We start from the raw sequence: 13,807 nt of genomic DNA, 5'->3' as shown, positions 1-13,807 counted from the left end.
CCCACTCTGGCTGTGGGAACATTTACACAGAAAACACACAGAGAAGTGACAGCACCCCAGCTCAGCTTGGGGGGTGCAGCCCCGGGTAATCACTGGCCCGTCTCCTTCCGGGGCCTCCTGTCCTGTGCTTTGGTTTCTAGATGCATAAGCTCCTGCCCTAGACAGCGTACTGTGGACCGGTTTGTTCTTTTGTTTCTTTACGTGCAGGTTAAACCAAACACCGGGAGAGAAGAGGGAGAGTAAATCAGCACTGACGGAGCGCCCGCTGACTCTCCGGCCCTCCACCCACATCCCTCTTTTACCCTAAAACCACCCCGCCTTCAGCGCTCTGCTCTCCACTCGCAGATCAGCCGGGGGCGGGGGGGGGGGGGGTAGGTAACATGTCCGCTGTGGACTGAGGCTGCTCTCACCGGCCCCAAATCCATGTGCTTGCCAAAGTCCACCCTGTCCCAGGCAGCATCTGGATCATCATTTCCCAGAGCTTTCATACAAGAAAGGGAGTCTCAGAGTCCCTCGTGGGGGTGACAGCATGTCTATGAGCTTCTGTGTGTGCATGTCTGCATGTGTGTGTGTGCGCACGCGCGTGCGCACGTGTGTGTGTGTGTGTGTGTGTGTGTGTGTGTGTAAAGACTTGCCTTCAAGCCCCTGAATGGCCCCTCCCTGCCTGAGGAGCCTGGGCTCCAGCCTTCGGGAGGGAGGACACGTCTCCCTTAACCCCCTCCCACCTGCTTCCTGTTTAGCCCCATGGGGGCCAGAGGGGGGCGGGCGGTGGGCGGGGGGAGGCCCACAAACACCTGTGTTTGCTCAGCACAGACCTCTTCCCAGAAGGCGGTGTTGACCAGCGCTGTTTGTCCTGCTTGGCCAACACTGTGCAAAGTGGAAACTTAAATACCAGCCCCTTCTTCCCCGCCTGCTTCAGTGAAATGAAATCACTGGTTTCTCCCTAAATTCCTGGAGGAATTTTGTTTATTGTTCCCGGCCAATTCACTGAATTAATTTCCTCTTGTCCGCCAGAAAAGCAACGTCACTCAGCGTGAGGCTGAGACGGGAAATGATCCTGACACCATCACCACGAGCCCCCTGGGGTCCAGACGACCATCCCCACCCCACAACATGGGTGTGGCCCCACCCAGGTCTCAGCACTGAGACTTGAAGGGCTTCCCGCTCCGGTTCTGGGGGTGCGTGGACGTCAGGCAGAGGGAGAGGGGAGAGCAGCGCCTTCTACAGCTTAGCGCCCGCTGCCCAACCTCGCCATTTCACTCGGAGAAACGCGCGTGCTCACACAGGGACGTGACAGGATGGCCACGGGAGCGCGAGCAGAATGCCCACAGCTGACGGCAGCCCAGGCATCTCTCAGCGGAGAAACTAACTGGACACGTGCTGACACAGGCAGCAACTCCAGTGAGTTCCAAAAGCATGTGAACAAAAGAAGCCACACACACACAAAGCACAGTGCTCTGTTGTTCATTAGCCCTTCCGGGAGGAGCGAAACTAACCCATGAAGAGCTCTATGGGCCTTGGTTTCCTCATCCGTAAAATGGGGACAGCACAGGCATCTACCTGGCGGGCACACTGTGAGGGGGAAAGCGGTAATGTCTCTTGGGATGGCGTGTGCCGCACCACATGCTCGGTGGCTGTCAGCTGCTGTGATGTGCTTGTTCTAAGGGGACGGGACACCGTGCTGTGGAGAGAGGCCTACCCCACGGAGGTCAGGGAGGCTCATCAATGACTTTGTCCTGGGTGGGATGGGTCCCTGAGTCAGTGTGGGCAGAGGAAGGGAAAGGTATGTCCACTGGGGATGAGCAAAGCCCAGTAGGCATAGAGCTAGAGACAAACAGAGGTGGTGAATGGGATGTTCTCTCAGACAGGAAGCGAGAATTTGTCCTGGAAAGGCCAGCAAGCAGGCATTTTTCAGTTTTGCAGGCCACAGGGTTTCTGTCACCATGACTCCACTCGGCCACCGTAGCACAGAAGAGTCACGGACAACAAGCGAGTGGGCGTGGCTGTGCGCCCATCAAACCTCCCACACATGGACCCTGAAAACTGAATTCCATGTCATGTCTGTGGCACCAAATACTGTGCTCCTTTGGGTGTCTTTCCTCAACCATTTGAAAATGTAGAAACGATTCTGGGCTTGCCGGTCATACAGAAGCAGGCGTCATGGTGACGCCCTGTGCCTCCGTTTCCCCATCTCCACTGCACAGCACGGACACAGACCCTGGCAAACAGCACGTGCTCACGGAGTGCAGGTGGTGGCGGCCGCACCGCGGAGGTGGCCGAGGGTGTTGCAAAATGAAAGCAACGGGAGACTCGTTAAACCCGAGCAAACAGACCAGCTTCAAGTCAACAGGAAAGATGACGCCAGGGGGACTGGCCCATTCCGGCCAAGGTCGGGGTTGGGCAACACCCGAGAGCCTGTTGCTTTCCATTGATTGAGCCACCCACGCGGAGCTTGCATATTTCTGAAAAACAAGTCCCAAAGGCATTGGGGGCCTCCCACGGCCCGCTGGAGGGTCCCTGACACCAAGTGCGGGGCCGGAGAAAATGAAGCTGGGCCCGGGACGGAGTGTGGCACTAGGAAGCAGGCGCGGCTTTGGGCAGTGCCAGCCAGGACCGCCAAAGGGAGAGAGCTCAGAGGAGCCCCTATGGCCACAGTGTGGCAACCTGACCGTCCTCCCGGGAATCAGCGCCAGGAATAGTTCCACAGGACAAGCTGAGTCTCCTAACGGTCAGAAGTCCGTAACGGCCACTATCGGCCATAAGGTCAAAGCGTAAAGTTAGAATGTAAAAAAGGTTACTTTTTTAAAAATTGATTTCAGAGAGGAAGGAAGAGGGAGAGAGACATAGAAACATCAATGATGAGAGAGAATCACTGATCAGCTGCCTCCTGCACGCCCCACACTGAGGATCAAGCCCAAAACCCGCGCCTGTGCCCTGACCAGGAAGCAAACCAGGACCTCCTGGTTCATAGGCCGATGCTCACCCACTGAGCTATGCTGGCTCGGCAACGGTTACTTTCTTAATGAAAACATTGGGGTTCTTTAAATGTTAACCATGGGGAGGGCTAGAGGTGAGTGCTTTATTCCTCTGTTAAACATATAGCCACGTATGCTTCATAGATTCACTTCTTTTCCTCCAGCAGGTAAGGATGAGGAGGGAAAACAAGAAGCTGTGAGTTAGGCAAACTGTCCCAGAAAAGCAAGAACCACACACAGGAAGGGGCTGGATGGAGAAAGAGGAGGCAGGAGGGCCCGTGGGTGCTGTAAGTTGGGAGATTCACAAGTCGCCAAGATGAACTGAGCTGATGTGGGAACTCAGTTCATCTCCTGGGAGAGCAACCCCGGAGCCTCTGGCTGGCCTGCTCGGCGGAACAGCTGTCAGACGTGTCAGCGACACTGGCGGAGCGGAGCAGACCTGCTGGGAAACGCCCACAGCATCTCGTGTAGCCTCACAGCCTTACGAGAAAGAGCCCCATGACCCCCTCTTACACAGGAGGGACCTGAAGCTCAGAGGTGAAATGGTGTCGACGTGGCTCCGACCAACCCATGCCAACGCGGAACTGGTGCCTTCAAGAAGCAGAATGGGCTCTTTGTCCCTGGACAATGAGTGCTGCCCCCCAAGATTCCCCCTGCACAGAACCCCCTGGGACCATGGGCAAGGTTTCCCAGTCCAGAAACACGTCCAAAGCTCACTGATGGCTGGCCTCACCTTAGGGTCCATCTGTGCGTGAGATGGCCCAGATCTCACGTCAGTATCTTCGCAGTCCTGGCAGAAGTGACCATCCTCTCCTCCATCTCACAGATGGGGAAACGGAGGCACAGAGTGATAAAGTAGCTAAGATCTCACAGAAGGACAGCGGTGGAGTTAAGGGTTGAACTCTCCCAAGCCCACACCTGGGTCGCACAGGCCAGACATGGCAGAGGCGGGAGGTGGTCTGCAGGACTGCCTGGGCCGGGAAGGGCCATCTAATGTCCCCTGGTGAATGGCAGCGTCCTGCCCCAGGTTCCTGCCTCTCCCGGGCCTGCTGCCCCACCAACCACCCAGAGCCTCCGTCCTCCCAGCGGAGCAGACACGGGCGCTGAGCACCGGGTGCACATGGCCGGGGTGCCGTGGCCTCAGCACCCAGGCCCCAAGGAGCAGACACGGGGCAGGAGGATGGGCCACTGAGGAAGGTGTGGCTGCCACCAGAGTGTCGGAAACTGGAGGTAGAGCAGGACGTACCCTGCTACTAACCCCGGCTACTGGGCTGAGGGGCCGGGATTGCCCACTGCCATCCAGTGCGGGAGATGGAGGGGCAGCTGGGCTTGGAGCCCCATTGTGAAGATGGAGAAACCGAGGCACATGGAGGAGAAGGAATGGCCATGAGGTATGGAGGGCAGGCTCACCTCAGCCACAGCCTGCCTCTCTCAGCTGCCAGCAAACCTAAAAGCCTGGGCGGCTGGGGAGGGTTGCTCATCCTGCCAGCTCAGGGGAAGAGCTGGGGCCCTGCAGCCAGGGGGGCACAGAGGCTCAGTCTGCTCCTGCACAGGGAGGGTGACAGAGGACTGCACAGGAGAGCCGGGAGGACAGCTGGAAAGCCCCTCACCTAGCTCCAACGACACAGGAGGGCAGGGCGGGCACCTCACAAAGGCTCTCTGTGCGCACGGCACTGGCTCAGGCTCTGGCTGGCCGGGAACGGCTGCATTTAATCCTCGCAGCAGTCCACAGGGTGGGGACTGACAGAAGGGAAACTGAGCCACGAGGCTTGCCTGAGACCTCACAACCAATGAAGGGGAGCTGGGTTCCGGTTTGGCCCGTGTGCAGGTCATTCACCTGACAGAGCCAGAGCTGGGACGGGGCAGTGACAGGAGGGAGGAAAATGCACTCGTCACTCCTTCACCAAATGTCCAGAGGAGATGTGCCAGGCGGGCAGGGCGTGTGGAGACTGTGGTGCATCTGCCTTAGGCTCTTAAAGGGACCACGGACACGTGGGACCCTCTGGCCTCAACCCTGTACCACACCCCCAACCCCACCAGTGCCTCCAAAGGGCCTGTGAAAGCTCCAGAACAGACCACGGCCACAAGGAAAACCCAGGTATGTGGGCTGCATGGGCTGCTGGCAGGAACCAACAGGCCGGGGGCTGCCCAGGTGCTGGGCCTCGGGGTGCAGCTCAGCCTGGAGGGCAGGCTGAGCAGAGCCCCTTCCGGCGACCACACCAGGAAGTGGAAGGAAACCCCTCCAGCAGCGGCTCTTCTCTCTGACCGACTCTCTCACCCTCCCCTGTGCCGTGCCACCCACATGGGCCTAAGGCGGCTGTGGCCACCGTCACGCCCACCTTCCCCCCAGGAAGCTGGGAGCTTCTGCTCCGAGGCCGGCTTGGTGATTGGGAAGGAGCTGGCCCTCCGCTCTGGCCTCTGTCCCCAGGCTGCCAAACGGGCACGGACGCAGCTGCCCACCCCCAGCAGCTCCGGTGGAGGGAGCGCCAGGAAAGGTCGTCCCAAGGGCCTGAGTCCCGCGCCCCGCCCGGACGCCGGACGCTGTGGTTTATGAGCTGCACAATGACACCCTGTGGTCCGGAGCCGGCCTGCGCCGGGCGGGGCTCACACAGGAGCGGGGGCGGCAGCGCCCTGTCCAGGAGATGGACTTGGTCCCTGTTTGCTCCTCTGATAACTGAGTTGACCTTGGTTAATATTCACCAGCAGCCTCCCCCCGCGCCCCCCGAGTCCACAGCCTAAATAGGGACCAGGACAGGGCTCTGTCTCCTCAGCCTCGCTCACAAGCCCGGCCTGGAACAGTCAATCGTAAGTATGCCTCCCCCCTTCCCCCGGGAAAGCCTCCGGGGGCCTCAGACAGCTGGGGATGCAGGGAGGATGGAGCAGGGTGGGTGGGCTCTGTTGTCATAGTAACAACAATCCTGGAGGGCCTGTCCTGCTCCCTCAGCTTGCCTGGTCTCTTCATACTCTCTGGCGACTGTGCACAGAAATGGGAGTGGGCCTGCTCTGGTGACCCAGCTCCTGTGTCCCTGTCTGTTGTCCCCTCCGGTCTCCTCTCCCCAGACCCTGGGGGTGGGGGGTATCTTTTTCCCTTCTACAGCTGAGAAGGTTAGGGCCCAGAGGGGACAGTGAGGAGCCCCAGTTAACGTAGGGGGGTGGGGAGCCAGGCCAGACTGGAAGCCAGGTGCTCCAGCCGCTCACGGGCCTCCATCCTCTGCAGAAACGCCGAGCAGAACTGTGCCAGGCTCAGTCTCCAGGCATCAAAATGGGCCCTCTCCCTCCCCACCCCCGTGCAAGTGGGCTCTGGCCACCCTCGCATATGGTGCGAGATGGGAACCCTGGGAGGGGCCACTGCAGGCGCTTGGAGCTGCACTCCAGCAGGCATGGAGCTCTTTACGTGCAGCCCCGCCCTTAAGCCTCTCAGCAGCCTCCTGAGGGGCTCCCATGATTAGCTCACAGGGCCCTCACCCAGGCCACCGCCCACCTGCTCTGCTCAAGGAGAGGTCCCGTGGCCAGTGGTGCCCTGTCAGGGTGGAAGCCACAGCCTTGGCCCTGAGGCCCCTCAGCACATTTAGTGTCCCCACCGTGTTGGCCCAAAGCCTTCCTCACCTGAGTCCAAGGCAGCTTCTGCCACCCCTGAAGGCCATGCCAAATCCGGTGGGAACCGGGAGGGACAGGAAGACGCAGAACTGACGCAGCCCTTCAGCTCTAACCACGGCGGCGGGAGACAAACGGGGCCGCGTTAGCGAACGTGGGCTGCCGGCTGGCTCTTTACAAGCCTCCGGCCAGACACCAGTGGTGAGAGAGCCAGTCTGCGCCTCCTCGGGTTGTTTTCTGAGAAAGAAACTTGGACAGCCCCAGGGGGTGGATGAATCCAGCGTTGATTCCCAGCTTTCCCGGGTTTTCCATCCGCGTTCTGGGCCTCCTTGTGGTGGTCCTGCAAGAAGGGTTCAGGTCTGTGAGTCAGAGCCAGCTGTGGGCGGGTGTCTCCTCACTCAGGCCTCAGTGTCCCCATCTGTGCAGAGGTCAGACTTTCCCCGGGGGTTCAGCCGCTGGGCAGGGCCGGGCCTGTATGTAGAGGGAGCTCAGTGGGGAGGGTGGCTCCATGTTTCTGTGGGTGGCGCTCACTTTGACCATCACTAGATGGAGTCTGCTCCTGCTGACTGCCCAGGCCCGCTGTTCCTACTGCCGCCCGCCATGACCCTCTCCCTCCCGCCATCCTCCGGAGGCCGCTGGTCTGCACCCCCATAGAGCTGGGCCCTCCCCCGTAGAGCTGCCCGAGAACCCCTGGGCGTACGAGGCCGTGCCCAGACTCATCCCACTGCTTCTCCCAATGACCTCACTTCCTACGTGAAGCCTAGCGAGGACCAGAGACACGGAATGACTTGTATCTAGAATAAGGTGACCAGACGTCCCACTTTTGACTCGACACTCCCGATTTCTGGAAAGAATCTTTCCAATCTTTCAAAAAATCAGGACTTTTTTAAAACGCCCCAGGACGCGGGGAAAATTGTTAGAAATCGGGAGTGTCCCGCCTAAAGCGGGACGATCTGGTCACCTTAATAGAACCCAGGTCTGTCTGACAAGAACAGAGATGCCTCCTCCTCCCCCCCCACCCCAACCACACACACACACAGAGGAACCCCGATACCAGAGAGCGCAGCATCTCTAGCGCCCACAGGCCTGCAGAGCCCAGGGCTGGGCTGGCGGTGACGGGGGTGAGCAGACCGCCCATCCCGCTGAGACCAGATGCAGCCTCCAGAGCAGGAGCCACAGGAAGCCGCGCTGCCCCTTCGGAAACGGGCTCCACGGCTGCCCTCCGAGGGCCTCCACATGCAGGCACCCGTGGGCCTGGTCCGCCTGCTTTCAGGGCTCTCAGCCTGCCTTCCTCCCTCCGAGTGATGAGACTTACACTGCGGACATCGTGCATCCCTCCCCTCAATGCCTCCCTCGCCTCAGGTCCCCCCATTATGAAACAGGGGCTTCGGCTCTGGCCCCTCAGGGTCACTGCAGATATTACTGGGGGCGTCAGGAAGGTGGCCTCCACACCAGACCTCCTGGAGGTGCGATGCCGCGGAGGGTGTGGATGGTGAGGATGCAGAGCGGGCCTGGCACATGGCTGCAGGAGGAGCAGTTGCAGCGGCTGCGGCCGCTGGGCGTGGTGTGAGTCTGGGCCAGGGGCTCACTGTGGGGCCTGACCTGGGCGGCATGCCCCTTCTCTCTCTCAGGACAATGCCGTCCTCCGTCACCTGGGGCCTCCTCCTGCTGGCAGGCCTGTGCTGCCTGGCCCCGGCCGCCCTGGCTGGAGACGCTGCCCAGGACACGGATGCAGCCGAGCACGCTCAGGAGTCTGCCAGCCACAAGATAGCGTTGAACCTGGCCGACTTCGCCTTCAGCCTGTACCGCCAGGTGGCCCGTCAGTCCAATGGCACCAACATCTTCTTCTCCCCGGTGAGCATCGCCACGGCCTTCTCCATGCTCTCCCTGGGCGTCAAGGGCACCACTCCCATCGAGCTCCTGGAGGGCCTTGGTTTCAACCTCACGGAGAGAGCAGAGGCTGACGTGCACAGAGGCTTTGAGAACCTCCTCCACACCCTCAACCAGCCGGACAACCAGCTGCAGCTGACCGCCGGCAACGGCTTGTTTGTCAGCGACAGCCTGAAGCTGGTGGACAAGTTTCTGGAGGACGTGAAGACGATGTACCACTCCGAAGCCTTCTCCGTCAACTTCCAGAACTCCGAAGAGGCCAAGAAAAAAATCAACGATTACGTAGAGAAGGGAACCCAGGGGAAAATTGTGGATCTGGTCCAAGAGCTTGCTGAGGACACAGTGTTTGCTCTGGTGAATTACATCTTCTTTAAAGGTAAGGTGGAACCACCAACCAGAACTGGTTCCCATGGAAACATCCAAAACCATTAGCAAACATCAGTTCCTAAGCTTTCCTGGGTGGTGCAGGGTGCCATGTGACTGTGCATCTGGGCAGGGGAGCCGTTCTCCCCACACAAACACAGAAAAACGCCCCTGACCAATACAGTCAGCGATCAAAGAGTCAGAGCATCATCCTCCCTGCAGGACCTGCCAGAGCCTTTGTGCCTGTTCCACGTGCACCCTAGACCCCCACCAGGGATGGAGGCCCAATATGCAATGTGCCCCCCGTTACCCCCCCAACACACACACACAACACAGAGCCAGACACACACACATTAGCAGAGTTTAAAAACAAAAAGGTCTCCTGGACTGCTGAGGTGTCGTGGGAGAAGTGGCAGCTTTAGAGTCAGAAGCACAGGGTTCAAATCCTGCCTCCACCACCCGTCAGCGTCTGGCTCTCGGCGAGTCTCTGTACCTCTCTGAGGGTCCAGCATCCTGTCTGGACATGAACATAATAGTCCCCTCTCCAGCCTCAGTCTCAACTTTCCATCCAATGAGAAAGGAGCTCAGGGCTCCCTGAGACTCCCGTGCACTCCCACCTGGCAGGGCGGCTGTGGTCTCTTGGAACAGCAGAGGCGAGTGCCCAGGCCTCCGTGTCTCATGTGTTGGCCCGGAAAGACCATTAGAGGAAAAACCACGTGATTTCCCCGAATGAGGAGAACCCAAGTCAAGGGCAGGCAGGCTCAGGCAGGAGCTGCCAAGTGTGGCTGATGCCAGTCATTTTCATTCAGCCCCTTCGGGGCAACCCTCCATTACTGGTAAATGGCATGCAGTACAAGTCCACATGCTTACTCGGCCCAGCCAGGCTGGCATCCTCAGCCTCTGCAATATAGACAATGTGGACCCTCCTCCAGCAGCTTTCTCCCCACTGAAGTCCCCTCAGTGATTGCAGGTCCCTGTGAGCTCCATTTGACAGATGGGGAAGCTGAGGCTCAGAGAGCCCCATCACCCAGGAGGCTCAGGGCCTGCATTATGTCCCGGGTACCTACCCCTCCCCTCTCCTGGCTGACTGGCACCTTCCCTCTCTCCAGGCAAATGGGAGAGGCCCTTTGATACTGACATGACAACGGAGGAGGACTTCCAGGTGGACGAGGCCACCACGGTCAAGGTGCCCATGATGAATCGCCTGGGCATGTTCAACGTGCACTACTGCAGCAAGCTCTCCAGCTGGGTGCTGCTCATGGACTACGTGGGCAACACCACCGCCTTCTTCCTGCTGCCCGACGAGGGGAAGCTGCGCCACATGGAGGAGCTGCTCACCAAGGAGGACCTCAGCGCGGCCCTGGCAAGAAAGTACCGCAGGTGAGGTCCCTGGCCTGTGCTGCTTGCCCCTCCTGCCTGGTAACGGAGGGGTTGGCGGTGGGGTGAGAAGGGACCACACCCTGTGCATCAAACAACTGCATGACCCTGAGCTTCCTGTCAACTCAGGCAGCACCCCGTGAGAGCGGTGCCAGAGGTGGGTGCAGAGAGAGCAGCACCAAGGTGCCCTGAGAGGCAGCAGCCGCACGTGCAGTGAGGACAGAGAGTCCACGCTGTGCAGGGAGAGGGCTCGGAGAGGCCAGAACAGAGAAGGCGTGGGGTGGGAGGCTGCCTGCTCCGAGGCTGGCAGCGCATGGTTCCCCCGGGCTGGGTACAGTGACATGGAGCATGTGGCCCAAGTTAGTGCACATCGCTCTGCGCTCACAGATGCCTGTCCTCACGCAGAGTTCATCACGCACATTACAACCTATACGTAAATGCATAAATGTGTGCAGTGCAAACATAAACAATCAAATAAATCAGAATGCAAATAAATGCACAAGTCAATAACATAGAAAAGAATACATTACAAACGTATGTATAAATGAATATAAAAATACACACAGTCTGAGTGAAAGTTAAGAAGACAGTAAAGCCCCAACCGGCAAGCCCAGGCCTGGGTGCCCTCACCGGAGCCTGAGCACAGAGAGCAAGGAGGGGTTGAATCTCGCTTGGGTCCGAGAGGGCCCGAACGCCAGGCAGCTTGCTCCTGTCAGACCTTCTGGGGCCGCGCTCTGTCCCCAGAGGAAACAAGAGAAGAGGGAGAAATGACCAGAAAGAAAAACTTCCCATGTTGTGAAATGCCTTTCTTTTCTAACCATCTTTACAGTTATGTCGAGCTGCGTATGCCCAAACTGTCCATTTCTGGAACCTACGATCTGAAAGCCACCCTGGGGGAAATGGGCATCACCAAGGTCTTCAGTGATGGGGCTGAGCTCTCAGGGATCAGCGAGGGGGCGCCCCTGAAGCTGTCCAAGGTGAGCCTGTCCCTGGGGTCCACAGGGCACGATGTGTGCGGGCTGCAGCCCGGGGAGGGGGCCCAGGACCCCAAACGCCCCGCAGACCCAGGTCCCTGGGGAAGGCCACTGGGCTCACCAAGTCCGGGACGTACTCAGGCGCCTGAGGGGGGGTGGCCTCTGCGTCCTGGCCTTTGGGACATCCTCTGAGGCGGTGTCACTGACCCCGCCTCATCTCTGGTCAGGGTCTTCTCCTCTTTGGGCCTCGATGGACCCATATTTACACGGTCAGGCTGGGGTGAGGGTTTTCCAAGGAACCCCCCTCCCGCCCTTCCCATGCCATTGGAGCTATTGGTGAGCCACAGCCACGTTAGAGAGTGACTGGGCTAAGATGCCACTTCTCAGGAGAACTGAGGGCCACAGCCACAGCTGCGCTCAGTACTGGCTGCACACTGAGTGCCTGGCTGTGGGCTGGACGCTATGGAGGGTCCCATCTCCTCCTGGTCCCCAAGGAGCTCACAATCGGACAAGCCCAGAAACAGAGAGTCCAAGTCCGTCTTCTGCCTCCTGGGGTGCAGTTGTTTGCAGGGAGGAGGAGAACGTTGGTCTGGAGGCGAGAGGGTGGGCAGGTGGAGTCAGCAAAGGCCTTGAGAAGTGGAGAGACTGGTGTCACTGTGGGGGTTGGGGGAAGAAGCTGGTGTCCCCTGCAGGGCGACCTGGGAGGAGGGAACAGGTCCGGGAAGCCTCCCCTCCCAGCACTGCTGCCTTCCCTTGCCGACCTCCCAGGCCGGAGTGGGGTTTGCTGTGTCACTGAGACCACAGCTCTGCTCTCTCCCTGTCAGGCCGTGCATAAGGCTGTGCTGACCCTGGATGAGAAGGGGACCGAAGCTGCCGGGGTCACACTTCTGGAAGCCATTCCGATGTCGATGCCCCCAGTGCTTAAATTCAACAGGCCCTTCGTCGTGGTCATATATGATAAAGTCACCAAAGCCCCCCTCTTTGTGGGCAAGGTGGTGAATCCCACCCAGAATTAACTGCCCCTCTGGCTCAGCCTCCCGCCCAGGCAGGGCCCCTCCAAAGGTGACAATAAAGTGACTGGCCTGGCCCAAGCTAGAGTGTGGGTGCCAATCCCTCCTCCTGTCCCTGAGTCTCACCTCTCTACCGGGGGTGGGGAGGAAGGAGGGTAGGCCACGTGCCCCCGGTGCTTGTATTTATTAAACGTGTACAACGTCCAGCCCTGTGCGGGGCCGCGTGTGCAGCTGCTGACAGCATGGCCTGTTGCCTCTGCCCATCACCTCAAAACAGCTTGGGACACATTTCAACATGCCTTGTTCCTGCCCCGTGGCGTCCCTGTGGTCTTCAGAGGAGGCTATCCTGAGAGCAACCCCTCCCTACACACAGACATACATACACACACACACACACACACACACACACACCCTGCAAGGGGGCAGGAAGCCGGGCAGTCCCTCAGCCTGGAGCAGTCAGCTCCCTGAGCTCTTGAAAATGGGCGTGGCATAAGATCAGGGACAGAGGTAGAAGGACCTACCCCTCCACACAAACCTCAGAACCACAGTCTGACCCACACACTGGGGATGAATGTCCACCTACAGGACAAGGATGTGTCACAGAAATGTATACTGTTTAAGTCACATACGTGCACTGTCACATTGTTACTGTAATGGATGGAGATTCACCTGTTTCCCAAATAAGCCTCCTATCCTCTCCAGTCTTCCCCGCCTGGAGACTTCCAACTTCCTCTAATTCCAGTAACTATACGAACACTGTCAGACACCTACAATGATGCCAGCCCTGAGGATCTGAGGACCTGGGACAAGTTCAGACTCTGCCACTCTCAAGGGCTATGACTAGAGAACTCGCCAAACCTCTCTGAGCCACAGTATATCCCCATTCTATATAATAATCCTATATAACAAAGAACTAATATGCTAATTAGATGCAATAGCAGAACAACCAACAGGACAACCATCGGGAGGAAGCCTGGGCTGCAAGGGCCTACTCTTGCACGAATTTTGTGCACCGAGTCTCTAGTGTGACTATAAACGCTACCTGTCCTTCCTGTGAGGTTCACATCGGATACCTAAAACAGCCTTCAAAGGGCAGCAGAGCAGGGCACCAGTGCCAAGGATTTATTTGTGGCAGTACAAGCTCTTCCTATATGCCAGGCTCCCTGGGAGGGGCTGCTCAGGCATTTTCTCAATGAATCCTCAGAGCAGCACTGTGATGCTGTGAACAGAGCTGCTTTGCTCTTGCATACCCATTCTACAGATGATGACACTGAGGCTCAGGGAGGCTAGTGGGCTTGCTCAAGATTGCGAAGTTAGTGAGTGGTAGAGCTGGTTTCAGAAGCCTCCCCGGTCCTTTACACCTCACCACATCACCCACGTCCCCTCCCAGACAGCCCCATGGGCTTAACAGAGCTGAATCCCCCACAATCCTGAAGTATGAGGAAGGCTGGGGCCCAGAACACACCTCTGCACAGAAAACACCTCTTGCCCACCCCCTTGCAGGAAAGCAGCTGATCACTATAGCCCCTCCCCCAAGGGTGCTGAGCACACAGCCCTCAGTAAGCAACACACACTCCCCAACCGCCAGTACTGGCATCCGTGGCAGTAAAGGGGCAGTTGGAAC

The 13,807-nt window shown here is 58.7% G+C and overlaps 1 protein-coding gene across 2 annotated transcripts; it reads left to right on the top strand.

Moving 5' to 3' along the window:
- The first annotated feature begins 5,668 nt into the window (after positions 1–5,668).
- On the top strand, positions 5,669–12,264 carry SERPINA1 (serpin family A member 1). Of its 2 annotated transcripts, XM_045577203.1 has the most exons (6): positions 5,669–5,780; positions 8,201–8,835; positions 9,932–10,193; positions 10,795–10,798; positions 11,024–11,176; positions 11,998–12,264. In XM_045577203.1, the coding sequence occupies exons 2-6, from the start codon at positions 8,205–8,207 to the stop codon at positions 12,187–12,189; spliced, it is 1,242 nt and encodes a 413-aa protein (XP_045433159.1). In that variant the 5' UTR covers positions 5,669–5,780; positions 8,201–8,204; the 3' UTR covers positions 12,190–12,264. The 2 variants fall into 2 exon arrangements, with proteins under 2 accessions (XP_045433159.1, XP_045433158.1); XM_045577202.1 differs by lacking the exon at positions 10,795–10,798 and having other exon boundaries at positions 5,671–5,780; positions 9,932–10,197.
- Positions 12,265–13,807: the final 1,543 nt, after the last annotated feature.

The sequence above is a fragment of the Pipistrellus kuhlii genome, unplaced genomic scaffold (assembly GCF_014108245.1).
Source record: "Pipistrellus kuhlii isolate mPipKuh1 unplaced genomic scaffold, mPipKuh1.p scaffold_m20_p_85, whole genome shotgun sequence".
Lineage (NCBI taxonomy): Eukaryota > Metazoa > Chordata > Mammalia > Chiroptera > Vespertilionidae > Pipistrellus > Pipistrellus kuhlii.
This window is presented reverse-complemented; position numbering and strand designations above follow the sequence as displayed.

Coding starts and splice junctions, on each gene's coding strand:
- SERPINA1 (XM_045577203.1), top strand. CDS start 8,205: ATGCCGTCCTCCGTCACCTGGGGCCTCCTCCTGCTGGCAGGCCTGTGC. Junction 8,836..9,931: donor GAATTACATCTTCTTTAAAG/GTAAGGTGGAAC, acceptor CCCTCTCTCCAG/GCAAATGGGAGAGGCCCTTT. Junction 11,177..11,997: donor CGCCCCTGAAGCTGTCCAAG/GTGAGCCTGTCC, acceptor TCTCCCTGTCAG/GCCGTGCATAAGGCTGTGCT.